Raw genomic sequence first — 13,522 nt, forward strand, 5'->3', positions numbered from 1 at the left:
GCTTCACACCACCCCCCCACTGCCTCACACCACCCCACTGCCTCACACCACCCCCACTGCCTCACACCACCCCACACGTCACTTGCTTACAATCCCTAATGTTACAGAAGTATGTGCACATTAGATTTGGGATACCTTTAAAATGCAATTTGAATTCATCTTACAAAGTTAATTTCCTATCCACACAGCTATGGTGACCAGACTTATGGTTTCTGCTTCCCTCAAAGGTACAGCAGTCATTTCAACCAGGAAGCAGGTACTTCCTAGTTAACACATCAGTGCCCCTCCTGTTCTGTTGACACCCAGAACCACTGCCATCTAGCCAATTCGAGACTGCAAATTTTACAGGACAGACAGTACCATCTCTCTCCTGTGGAGTGGCTAGTGGGCTTGAACCGCTAACCTTGAAGTTAGCTTCCACCACACACTTCCACCCACAAACAATCAGGACTGGTCTATGTCTCCCAGATGTGACGGTGTCTAGGCGGCATGTCTGGAATTCACCAGACAGTTTGCCAAAGGGCTCTGTCAGGGCATGCGGTCACTTCAGGTAGACAGATCGTGGGAACCTGTCATGACACTGGAGACCTGGTGCCATCTCAGCCCCTCATGACTTCTCAGCGGTGAGGGAACAGTGGTACAGAGGCAGCCCTGAGACTCACCCAGCTAGACATGCCCACCCACCCCCACATGATAACTGAAAGTCAGATGATTCATCTGAGTATTGATTTTTCTTATCGTATCGTGGAGCTGCTTAGAGAGAGAGTTAAGAGGAACTTAAGAGCATACGGAACATTAGTGGTAGGTAGACCAGATGTATTGAGGCAGGAACAGACCATACGCTGAGTGTGAAGAATGAGAGATGGGAGGAATGAGGGAAAATCTACAGAAAAGGCCTTGTCTGATGTAAGTGGCAAGATCCCTGCCCACACAGCCTCCGTAGTCCTGCGAGTATAAACCGTGTCATTGTTGGGTGCCGTCGAGTCCACTTCAGCTCTCAGCAACCCTCTGGGGCTAAGCAGAACTGACCCAGGAGGTTTCCAAAGCAAACTGTGACGTCATTCCTCCCAAGACCTTCCAGTGAGCAGTCAAGCGCTTAGCCACTGCACCACCAGGGCTCCTTACAAACAATGTTGTTGTTGTGTTCTATCAACTCAGCTCCAATGCATAGTGACCCTGCATAGAGTTTCTGGGAGAGGCTGGTGGGTTTGAACTGCTGACCTTGAATTCTATTAATGCAAAGTCAAAATCTGATTCTATTAAAAACAGAATTTCTAGTGGAAGTGTGGCCAAGACTGAACACAGAAAGCAAGGGAATATAAAAGGCAAGAGTTGGCCTTACTCTTCAGAGGAATTCTAGTCCAACCTTCCCATTAGAGGAAGTTTCACCAGGAGCATAAAGCAAGCCAACAAGAGAGAGATAAACTACCGCATAGGAGCCCCACCCTCACTTGTCTCCAGGATGCGAGAAACAAGCCAAAGGAAACTCGGTGAGTCCGTACTTAGGATGGCCCCGACCAACCACTTGAAATTAATCCCCAAGACAGAGTGATGTTGGAAGAAATGCCCGGAGGATTTTTTAAAACTCTGCATTTCTTTGGTTTTCTGGTTCTTTTCCAAGGACGGTGACTCTTGTATTTGGATGCTACGGCTGCTTTGCGACTCTCTGATCAAAACCTCATGTGAGTGTTTAAGACGAAAACTTCCCAAATCGGAAACTCCAGTTTGAATTCCGATTGAAACCTTTCACCCACAGCACCCTGTGAAAGTTTGAGAGGAAGCCCTGTTGTGGGGAAGCTCTCTTCCAGGGCCCGGGGCCCAGTGGACGCAGCACTGCCCTGCCCATGAGAAAGGGGTCAGGGCCCCAGGGAGGAGTGGGTGCTTGCTTTCCTACAAGAGCAAGTGTCTTTCCCTCGTGAAGGGACCAGATCCACACTCAGCCTCTGACAATCCATCTCCTAAGTCCCGTCGTCTAAAAGGAAGGAGCTCGGTTCTCTAACAGAAGCCATTCACTATGATGCCACGTGGTGCTGGAAACAAGAGGGGCAGCCCCCCAGGCTCCTTCACGGGGAAGGGGAGTGGGAGGGAAGGCACTTCACTCCCTAATGTCATTCGAGTCAGGCGCTTTCAGCGGATGGTGACACATTTTAATCACAAGTTAGAAACCCAGAAAGTTGTTTGATCTTGACAGCAACTGGTTTGCCAAAACTACCTTCTTCTAGCAGGAAATCAACAACATTCATGTTGGTTTGTAAACACAACAGCAGTACAACAGACAGCGGAGGTTCACTCGTAAGGCAGAGCACACGGGATGACTCTCGGCAGGAGCAGCGTCACCCCAAGGATGCTGGCCCAGGCCTGGGGAGGGGCTGCACAAGCAGGTAGGAACCAGGGCAGCTGACCACTTACCTGCCCATCCTGTCCCACGTGGTGGATTTGGAGATTGCCCTGTGGACGAAACACACAAAGGAGAGGGTCAGGAGCGGGAGCAGCTGAGGGCCCTGGGGACCATGGGGCTACTCTAGGACCGCGGACAGCTAGTCCCACAGTAAGCTGCCGCAGCAGCATTCAAACCCGGAACAAAACACTGAAGCTGTTCCTACTGATGTAGCCTGCTCTCCGCATCCGCGGGCTTCACAGCCATAGATTCACCCAACCGTGCATCAAAGGGAATCAGAACAAAAAGCAATCAAGTGGCCAGAGCCATCCCTCACAGGTAAGAGGGGCATCGGTGCACAAGGCATTGACATTGGTACCAAGGACAGCGCTGTAACCCCAGCATAAGGTCAACAGTTCCGCCAGCTGCTCTCGGGAACCCTCTACAGAGCTCCATGAGTCAGAGGCCTCTCGATGGCACACAGCAATAACAGGGGTTTTAAATGATCTAGAGATCATTTCAAGACTATGGGAGGATGTGTGTCAGTTAAATGCAGACACTACACCATTTTATACAAGGGACTTGAGCATCCAGGGATTTTGGTGTCCTGGAATCAGTCTCCCACAGGTGCCAAGGAATGACTGTGTGTGTATGCCTGTGTATGTGTGCCTGTGTGTCTATGTGGGTGCCTGTGTGTGTACGCACCTGTGTGTGTACCTGTGTGTACAGGTAAACAACTCAAACCTGGTACCTATCCCTCTAGCCCGAGATGAAAATGCCAGTCTTTTAAAACTTTTAATTTGGAAACCAATTTCAGATGCGCAGAAGTTGAAAACTCGCCCTGAGCTCATACTTGAGGTGAGGACGTTGTCACCACCAGGCCACTGACCGCAGCTCACAATGACCCTGACCCCAGACGAAAGTGCACATTCATGTGCTGTGAGAACACAAACGTAGGTGGGCGGGAGACTCAGGGAGCAGCTCTTGGCGTCTCTTCTAGTTTTAACACAATGTTGTTGTTGTTAAGTGCCACAGAGTTGATTCCAACTCATAGTGACCCTGTATCAGTTTCCAAGGAACGGCTGGTGAGTTTTAATCATTTTTTAATTCAAACCAACCTTGCAGTCAAGTGCTTATCCTACAGTGCCACACCGAGACTCCATTCTTCAGATTTAAATGAACAAAGTGAGGCTTTATTATGAAAAGAATACTGAATAAAGATTGCAATATCACAAAAGAAACCATTAGCAGCTCCTCCTAATTTCTGACAGCCGACTACAAATAGGAACAAAAGATCCTGAAGGTTAGAAAGGAGAATGGTGCAGCTGGGAAAACTGGGGGGGAAAAGGGGGGTGGCGGCAAACATGATAGGAAAACCCAGTAAGAACTGTAAAGCTATTGTTAGCAGTAGCAACAAAGCAGCCAGGCAGATGGAGTCCGAGAAGGACAGACTGGTGTGGCCCTGGGCAGCCCCGTGTGCTCAGGGCTGACCCCATCTGAGCCACGTACAGATAGCCTCTCGGGAGGCGTGTGATGTGCACCACCAAGGACCCTCCCTGCTCGGCACAGGCAAGTCCCTAACGCCACTGTCAGTGTCCCGGGAGCTGCTCCCGGGAGCCCAGAGCACAGTGTTCCCTACAGTCTTTTCTCCATGGGTTTTTACTGAGGGCCACCGCAGGCCAGCATAATGCCCAACTCCAAGCTGGGCAGGCCCACCCTGTCCTCAGGGACCTGATGGTTATGCATGGAGGGGACTGAACATGATCCCAAATGGAGGTGCTGAGTCCACATGTGTGCACGGTGAGATGCCGCCCTCCTACTCGGGTGGGCATGGAGGGCAGCCCCAGCCCCAGCCTCAGCAGCAGCCCCCGAAAAGGAACTGTGGGTGCAGGGCTTTCGGCTGGGGTGATGGCAACATTTTAGAAACAAGCAGTGGTGACAAAAGACAGGGCAAAACAAGAAAAGAGTCATCCAAGGACAAAACTCAGAAAGCAAGAAAGGGTGAGGACAGGAGGAACGGAACCAGGAAACACGGAGCAAGTGGGAAGACGTGTTACGTTACATTGTGAGGAATGCAGTCAAGGGTATGAAACAAAACATGCATGGATTGAAAAACAAAATTCAAAGACTGAACAAGAAGATGCTCCGACAAGCGAAGGTGGACAGTGGTGGACTTAGGGTGGCGCAGGCCTGGCACTGTGCCCAGAAGGTAAGCTGTTCACTGCCAGAGGTGGTTCATCGCAGGACATTCCCTGTGAGTCTCGTTCAGACACAGACAGAGCTGGGGCACACCAGTGGTGCGGTGCCCTCTGCCAACAGTACCGAGCCCCCCATCACTCACCTCACTGTCCTGTGTGATCTGGACCTGTTCCCCTTGAGGCACCTGGGCGATGTGCAGGTGGCCCTGTGGGATCCGCAGCAAGACAAAACACCAAGAAGCATCAGAAGAAACTCAAAACCAAGGGAAATGCGAAACACTCTCGGGACTTTTCACTGTGATCACAGTTCAAGACAAGCCAAGGGCTCCTCAGCACTTAGTCTAATCTGGGTGCAGTGTGAGCTCACGAAGGAACCTCTTTCTCGTAACTCCTGGCATATGACACATGCCAGACATTTGACGGCAACTGTTACAAGAGTAAGGGTCCTCAGGAACATCTGCTGACTCTTTAAATGACTTCTTGTGAGGTGCTGTTGAGTCCGTTCCGACTCCAGCAAGCTCATGCTGAGCAGAACAAAGCCCTGCTTGGTCCTACACCATCTTCACTGTCAGCGCTGCAGCTGAGCCCCTTGTGCCACGGTGGCAGTCCACCTCACTGAGGGTCTTCACCTGCTCACTGACCCTCTGCAGGGACTGACTAAAATGTAAATTTAAGAAATAAATGACACACAAAAGGGGGAACACAGAAATTTCCTGGAAAACTGAATGAGTCTTTTTTTAAAAAAACACACCCTTATTCAGAAGAACGGGAACACCAAGAGAGGTGGGGAAAGCACAGCTGGGGAGGTGGGTGGAGCACAGCTGGGGAGCACCCAGGGAGGTGGGTAGAGCACAGCTGGGGAGCACTCCGGGAGGTGGGTAGAGCACAGCTGGGGAGCACTCAGGAAGGTGGGTAGAGCACAGCTGGGGAGCACTCCGGGAGGTGGGGGAGCACAGCAGGGGAGCATCCAGGGAGGTGAGAGAGCACAGCAGGGGAGCACCCAGGGAGGTGGGGGGAGCAAAGCTGGGGAGCATCTAGGAAGGTGGGTGGAGCACAGCTGGGGAGCACCCGGGAAGGTGGGTAGAGCACAGCAGGGGAGCACCTGGGGAGGTGGGGGGAGCACAGCAGGGAGGTGGGGGAGCACAGCAAGGGAGCATCACAGGGAGGTGGGTGGAGCATCACAGGGAGGTGGGTGGAGCATAGTTGAAAAGCTTCAGGGGGAAGTGAGCTCACATCTGAAAGCCACAGTGTGGTGTGTGCTGGGAGTGGAGGCAGTGACATGAGTACAACTGCTGGGGCACAGGAGAGGAGATGTTGGAAATCACATCACTATTAAAAGGCTCAAGTAAACAGTACTAAATGTGGTCCCAGAGATCAAAGACTCCAACTAAAACACATTCATGCTTTGTAGCTATGGGTGGACAAACAAGCTCCACTATCTTATTTACAATTCCATCAGAGTCAAAATGGGCCTTCCACTAAACGAGGGGATTTTTCTGTGGTCTTTACTTCACTTTGTGTGTAAACCCTAAGTCAGACTTATGTCTTCTGGAATCCTTCCAAAGAACATTCTCAGGAACAAGAGTCTGTGGGACTGCCGATTTAACCCAGAATTCACATTCACCACTGCTTCCTCTCCTTGGAAGAAGCTCTCACTGGGCATTTCTCGAGTGCCCACCCTCTCCTGGCAGCAGCCCCCAAGTGGCCCAGGGGCAGAGTCTTGATGGATTAGGAGCTTGTTTCCAGGATAGAGCCCTGGCTGAGCCCGAGGTATGAGGATGATGAAGCCCCTGTGAGGCTGGCCATGACATCAACAAGATTTCTAGTGGGGTGCTTACGAAGCCTAGCTACCCCAGCCTTCCCCTCCTGCCATGGAACTCCAGGGGATTTCGGAAGCACTGACCCCACATGGCTTGGTACTCACTGTCTGGCTCGGGCTACAACATGTCACAAAAGAAGACTACAAAGGTCATTTTGTCTCCTGTCTGAGGGAAGCAAACGTGGGCTGAGTGTGTGCTGCCCAGTGACAAAGGCTGTCTGCCCACTGACCACACAAGGAAGAGATGGGGCCCACGGCTCCTGGATGGTGACACATGTAGTCCCGTCCACCACCTAGTCACTGTGGCCACCAAGTGACCCAACCTCAGAGCTGAAACCCTCCTGTACAGATGGACAACACCTGCCTTCCCAGCAGGCCTGAGGAGAGGAGCCTGAGGGGCCCACAACAGGCCCCTCAGCATCAGCTCCAGGCATGAGCACCTGGCCATCAGGTACCAAAGAGAAACACCCTTGATAGAATCACCTGTCCTTTACAACAGTCACCTCGGGCCCAGCTACCTGTGTGTTCCAGAAACACCCTTCCTGGGGCTGCCTCCTCTCCCATCCCACCCCCACGATGGTAGGAAGAGGGAGTACATACTACTTGGACTTGTCCATCTTCTCCGATTTGATGGATCTGGACCTGCTGAGCATTGGCCAGGGTGTAGTGCAGGGCCTGAGGCTGCGGTTGCACAATCTCACTGGTCGGGGGAGTGGTGCTGAGAATCGTCTCTGTGAGGAAACAACAGAGGACAGGGAGTCATTACAACAGCTGCCAGGGATCAGCACCGTCACCTCCAGACTTCCTGCCCCCCACCCCAAGCCCCCACAGGGACCAAGACCATCACCTCCAGACTCTTCCTCCCCCATCCTAAATCCCCACAGGGACCAAGACCATCACCTCCAGGCTCTTCCTCCCCCACCCTAAACCCCCACAGGAACCAAGACCATCACCTCCAGACTCTTCCTCCCCCATCCTAAACCCCCACAGGGACCAAGACCGTCACCTCTAGACTCTTCCTCCCCCATCCTAAGACTCTAAGGGACCAAGACCGTCACCTCCAGACTCTTCCTCTCCCACCCTAAATCCCCACAGGGACCAAGACCGTCACCTCCAGACTTTTCCTCTCCCACCCTAAATCCCCACAGGGACCAAGACCGTCACCTCTAGACTCTTCCTCTCCCACCCTAAACCCCGTAGCGGGGAGCTGTCCTTCCCACCAAGATTTGAGGCCACAGAGGACCGTGGACGCCCTTGGGGACAGGATGTTAATTTGACGCGTCAGGTGAGTGAGAACTCCGACGGGAAGGTTCCAGAAGCTGAAGACAAGAGTGGCTGACAGCACAACCCCTTTCTTCGCAGACTTACGTAACCCTGAGCCCCTCGGAGTACATGTAGAAAATGAAGACCAGGAACCAATAGTGCTATGGAGCCCTGTTTCCAACCAGCAGGAAGTCAGGTGTGTCCTGGAGAGTCACACTAATGGGGGCGGGGCACCGTTCCACTGAGAGATTCGAGTTTAGTCAAATGTAACTTTCTATTCCGAGTCAAAATTGGATGCATCAGCGTTTTCATGCTGTGTTGTGAGTTGCCATCCAGTGTGTCTGACTCACAGGGGCCCCAAGTGTGCTCCAGAGGGTTTTCAAGGCTGTGACCTTCTGAACGAAGATCACCAGGCCTTTCTTCTGAAGTGCTTCGGGACGGGTTTGAACCACAAACCTTGTAGCTAGTCGTCGAGCACTTTGCCGTTCACACTACTCAGGGACTGTCGTGTTGATGTACTGGTGTTCCTTCTCGTTATTAATATAATTTTACTTATAAAAAATCAATCCGAAGAAATTTTTTAGAACATTAAGCCAAAAACTATGATGGCTTAATCAATAAAAGAATTTCCAGTGTGAACATGTTTTACTTTAGGGGGAAATTCTATGAGAGAAACATATGCGCATGAGTGGAACAATATAAAATTTCTGACTAAGAAGGACAGTTTTTTGGCTCTTTTTAATTAGTTAATTAACAGTGAGTGTCGATGTGCTGTGGTGTATAGAGTCCATCAAGACCTGAAAACACTCCCGGCCACTCACAGTCTGCCAGAAATGTGTTCTTCAGGACAAAATTTAACCTGCCTAGCAGCTCTGGTAGCGTAGTGGTTACGAATTGGGCTGCGAACCTTAAGGTCAGCGGTTCGAAACTACCAGCCGCTCCGCGGGAGAAAGATGAGGCTTTCTACTCCCGTAAAGATTTACACCCTCGGAAACCCTGTACAGGGTCGCTATGGGTCGGAACCGACTCGACGGCACTTAACAACAACAACAACTCTTTAAAATGGCAACTTAAAAAATTTGCAAAAATGGACATGCTCCCTGAAAATTCTTCAAGGAGCCAATGGCCAAAAACATTTCAAGTCTAGTCCACTTAGTTAATAAGAAATACATAACTGAACAGATTCCCAAGTAATTCCCATGCCCTTGTTAATAAAATCAGCCGTATCAGCAGCTCACACAAGACAGGACGTTGACCAAGGAAAACGACGCTCCTTGGGTGAGTATGACGTGAATGGCTTTCATAATTATTCACCTCACCATTTAATCCATGGCTGTCTACAGCTATGTGGCGTGAACACCCATGTAACCCTTATTACAATTCCTGCTGCGCCGAGAAGACAGTGCAGACAACAGGATAGGGTACCCGCTCTGCTCGAGACCAGTCTACAGGCCACAGCCAGAGTCCAGAGACGGGATGCTCCCACGGACTCAGGTCAAAGGGGAGTCCTGACAAGTTCCAGATGGCTGAGCCACACCACCCACCGTCAGAAAACTAGACCAAGAGCCAGCCTTTCTTACCCACCTGGCCTGGCTCCCCACAGGCGTCCAAAGGCCTCGCACTTTGGGAAGCAAAGCTGTACAAACATGTCTGCAGACAATACATTTTCAAGAGCTGGTTCTCAGCAACTCTTAAAAAGTATGGCACTGTGTAGACGCATGGAACATGGTAGCTCTGTCGGATAAGTACTAGACTGCAAACCACGAAGTCTGGGGTTCAAGCCCACCAGTCACTTTGGCTCCTGCAAAGATTTATAGACTCAGAAACTGTCCACAAAGTCGCTAAGAGTTTGAACAGACAAGGTTGTTATGAGTCAGAATCGGCTTGCAGACACACAACAAGAAATCGGTTCCCACCTAAGGTTTCAACTCGCCAATGAGGCCAGTGGGAAGAGAAGGTTTCCCTGTGCATCAAGTTGTCATTTAAACAGTAAAACCCAGGTGTCTTAACCTCAACACATATGAAAGTCCACACAGTGCACCCTCAGAGGAGAGGACAATACAGGCAACTGAATAAACTGATTCTCTTAATCCCTTGAAACTAGCGATTTTGTGGTTTGTTTTAAAATTGGCTGGATTGGTTCCGCTTTAAAGAGGCTAGCCTTGGCTCAGAATCTTATTGACAAGTATTTATTTGGAAAAAAAAATTTTTTTTTGGCCCTGATCATTCAAAAGTAAGTAAGACAACCTCAGCCTGCATTACCACCAATTCCAAATTAACAAAATCTTGGCTTAATGACTCTTCACTGCACTATTTATTTCACCCAAATAGCCTGGAGTCTCAGATTTGCTTTTATAGGCTAAGACTAAAGGCACAAAGAAGAACAAAATTTACTCAAGTCTCTTCAACTAACCACCTACTTTACTTTATACCTAATGTTACCCAACTGTTTCAGCCAATGGAGTCCTGGCGTGGCACTGTGGGTTAACGCGCTGCATTGCAATATCTGTTCGAACCACAAGGTGGGCAGTTCAACCTCACCAGCTCCTCCTCAGAAATCTATACAGCGTCGCCTATGGATCGGAACCAACTCAACGGCACTTAACAACAATTTTAGCCAATGGGTGTCCTGGTATGGACCACAAGGTTGGGTTGAACTGCAAGGCAGTACTTCAAGCTCACCAACTGCTCCTTGGAAACCCTATACAGGGTGACTATGAGTCAGAACTGACTCGATGGCACTTAACAACAACAACAATTTTATCCATCTGTAGTTAATTAAAACAGAGAACATTAAATCAACTGAAGTTTACAAAGTGTCCTATGTTTCTCTGAAGTCCCTTTCCATGCCAGCACTGGTGAGGAGGGGAACTCATCAAGTCCACAGGGACGACGCACTTGTCCTGGTTCAATACAGCAGCCTGGACTGAGTGTCAGCACAGAGACCCAGTCTTACTCCTTCCCAGGCCAAAGGAATGGGATGATGCTAATCTCCCTCACACACTTGTCTCCGAAGCAGCCCCTTGAACTCCAGACTCTTCCAGACCTGTGCTCGTGTCTATTCCCTCCTGCTGCAGACCCTGGGGCGCCGGGCACTGGGTCAGGGGCAGTGAACGGTCCTCCGGGCTCAACAGCATCCCCCTTCAGAGAGCTGGGTACAGCTGGTGACCCAGAGGGGCAGAGTGCCAACCTGGAGCCCAGGGGAGACATGGCTGTTCGGGTGGCCAGGTGCTGCTGGGCACGTGGTCTGTGAACACCACCTTAGTGTTGGCCATCATGTTAGCCTGAACTCTTCGCCATCTCTTAGGGTCCTGATGATGTCACCCAGTGTCTCGAGGAGATGTCATCTTGCATTCCTTATTTGATGAAATGAGCCACATCAAATTCCACTGTAGACAGGCACATGTTAGAATTCACTACAAACTCATTTGTTACCTAACTCCCTCCTCTTCAGAACTCTGTTCGGTGACTGTCAGTTGCCCCAGCCTCCTCAAACTCCCATCATCTCCTCAAGTCAGGCAGACAGACGTGCACCGTCCAGCAAGGCTAGCACTGCTCCGTGCCTCCAGGGAAAGGTCCAGGCGGTGTCAGGGTCTGGCTCATATGTGTCCTCTTCTCTCAGGGATCATGGTCCTGCACAGCCTGCTGTCCAAAGTCTGAAAGCAGCTGTCTCGTACATTTCAGCCAGATTTCCACAGCAGGAGACTTAAATCTGTACCATGGCTGAAAGCAGCATTCTCCTAACCCCTAATTTTTTAAGTTTTTGTTGTGAGGTTTACATGGGAGAACATCAGCTTCACACTCATACTATCGTATTTCGTTTCATTGCAATGATTACCATCCCCTCCATGCATCATCAAATAACGAAAGGGTATACCACACGGGCCCATCCCCCACCCCTGGCCATCAGCACACAACTCCTCTCCCTCCCTGTGTCCAGTGTCCCCAGCCGCTCCATCTGTCCACAGCATTGTCTCTGTCTCCATCTCTGGCATCACTGCCTCTCTGGGTGGGGTCCCACTCTGTTCTCACTTGATGGTCCCAGGGACCTCCACTCCTGGGCTGCAAAATCAATCACTCTCCTCCTTTTCTCAGAAAACATCTACCTCTATATTTCCTAGCCTCACAGCCAGTCCTGATGGCAGTCATTCACTATTGTACCACAAGAGTCTTAACCCCATTTCCTTTCACCAGCCCGGTCCCAACGGATTGGAAATCGTTCAGTGGAGGTTCTACCTACCCCTGCCCATCTGGAACTAGGCTCCCTCTTGAAAGCTTGTAAGCCAGTCACTTCTTGCCTTTGTAGCCCCCCGTTTTGGGTAGCCACTGTCTAAGCTGCCCATCCCTGTCACCCCTGTGTACCAAGGGGTGAGAGTGATCCTCACTGTAAAGATTTGTTCCCTTTTTTGAGCTATTACATCCATAAGTATAGGTCAAGTTCATCAAATTGCAGCAGGTTACACTTTTTTTTTTCCTCTTCTTTCTTCTTCTAGTTGAGTTCTGATCATCCAGCCATCAAAGCCAGGTCAAGTGGGTACTACCTGCAAGTATGGGGGTTCTTGTACATCTCCCCTCACTTCATATCAGCTGGACACTTCACTCTCTGCTTTAGTCCTCTGTGGCCATGTCACTGCCTCTGGGCCCAGGAGTCCCCGGGTCTTGCCATACTGCTGGCCATCCAGGTCTCCACCTGGGTCCACAGGCGTCTATCGAATGTGATTGGGCTTAGCTCGCAACTTCATTGCTGTTTTTTCCCCTCTTCCTTCTATTGGTGACCAGCGTGGTCACCAGTCAGACCACATGCCTGCTCATGTATTCCCCTTGAGCCTCAGTCTTGGAAGGTGGTTTGCTCTGAGGGGTCCCGACCACTTGCCTTGATGGCTCCCGGGTAAACAGTTTACTTGTTCTTGGAGTAATCAATCAGACTGCCGTGATTGTGTTGGATTTCTCCTGTCGGTTCTTGGAGCCACTCCAGGCTGGTCTACTCGTCCTTTCCAGTGGAAATTTCCTACCTCAGTCGGTTCTGGATGGAGTTCTGGATTCCATCTATGGCCTTGTGCAATGTAAAGGCTCCACGAAGCCTCTTTCACGGGGCACCTTCTAGCCCCCTTTAAAGTATTCCTATCAGTTATAGGCTGAAGACAGACTTACAAGCTTTCTGTAGTGATGTTTCTGGCTATTCCTTTCTCCTCACCTCAAGTGTCTATTTTACAATGGTAGGCAAGGGAAACCAAGATTCAAAGGACAGCCAAGTATCTTAACACTATTCCCCTCTTTACCCCTTGAAACCACACCTTAATCCCTGTATCCCGGAGCCCTGTTGTTCCAAGGTTGTGCATACATCATCCTTTACCTCTGTCCCACTTAGCCCATTGCGAACCTGCCTAACTGTGCTCCCATCATCCCATCAGCCTTGTTCTTCCATTCTTGTGTATTGCTCCCCACCTCCCCGCCCCCAAGCTGTCCTGTGTCTATCCCCTAGCCTGTGCTCTATCTTCCTCTCCCTCCCTCCCCTCCTCTCATCCCATACCTCCTGATGATCAGTAAATATATGTATAACTTTATTTTTTCCACTTTTAGTGTGGGTTTTTTGTTTCTTACTCTTTTACAATAATGGTCCTATGTAGTATTTCTCCTTTTGTGACTAATTTCACTCAGCAAAATGTCTTCAAGGTTCATCCACGTTACGCAGTGGCTTGCCGCTTCCTTGTTATTCTTCAAGGTTACATAATATTCCATTGTGTGTATGGACCACAGTTTGTTTATCCATTCTTCAGTTGATGGGCACTTAGGCTGTCTCCATATTTTTGCTATTGTAAATAGTGCTGCTATGAACACTGGTGTGCATATAACTACTCATGTTAT

At 50.1% G+C, this 13,522-nt stretch overlaps 1 protein-coding gene across 1 annotated transcript in view; it reads right to left on the reverse strand.

The window, feature by feature from the left end:
• Positions 1 to 13,522, reverse strand: part of BANP (BTG3 associated nuclear protein) — a 113,372-nt gene that overhangs the window by 58,758 nt on the left and 41,092 nt on the right. The window contains exons 8-10 of the mRNA XM_006860275.1: positions 6,995 to 7,125; positions 4,719 to 4,781; positions 2,410 to 2,448 (exon numbers count right to left, since the gene is read on the reverse strand). Coding sequence (XP_006860337.1) covers positions 2,410 to 2,448; positions 4,719 to 4,781; positions 6,995 to 7,125 — 233 coding nt within the window. The remainder of the gene's footprint in view (positions 1 to 2,409; positions 2,449 to 4,718; positions 4,782 to 6,994; positions 7,126 to 13,522) is intronic.

Source organism: Chrysochloris asiatica, unplaced genomic scaffold, assembly GCF_000296735.1.
Source record: "Chrysochloris asiatica unplaced genomic scaffold, ChrAsi1.0 scaffold00037, whole genome shotgun sequence".
Lineage (NCBI taxonomy): Eukaryota > Metazoa > Chordata > Mammalia > Afrosoricida > Chrysochloridae > Chrysochloris > Chrysochloris asiatica.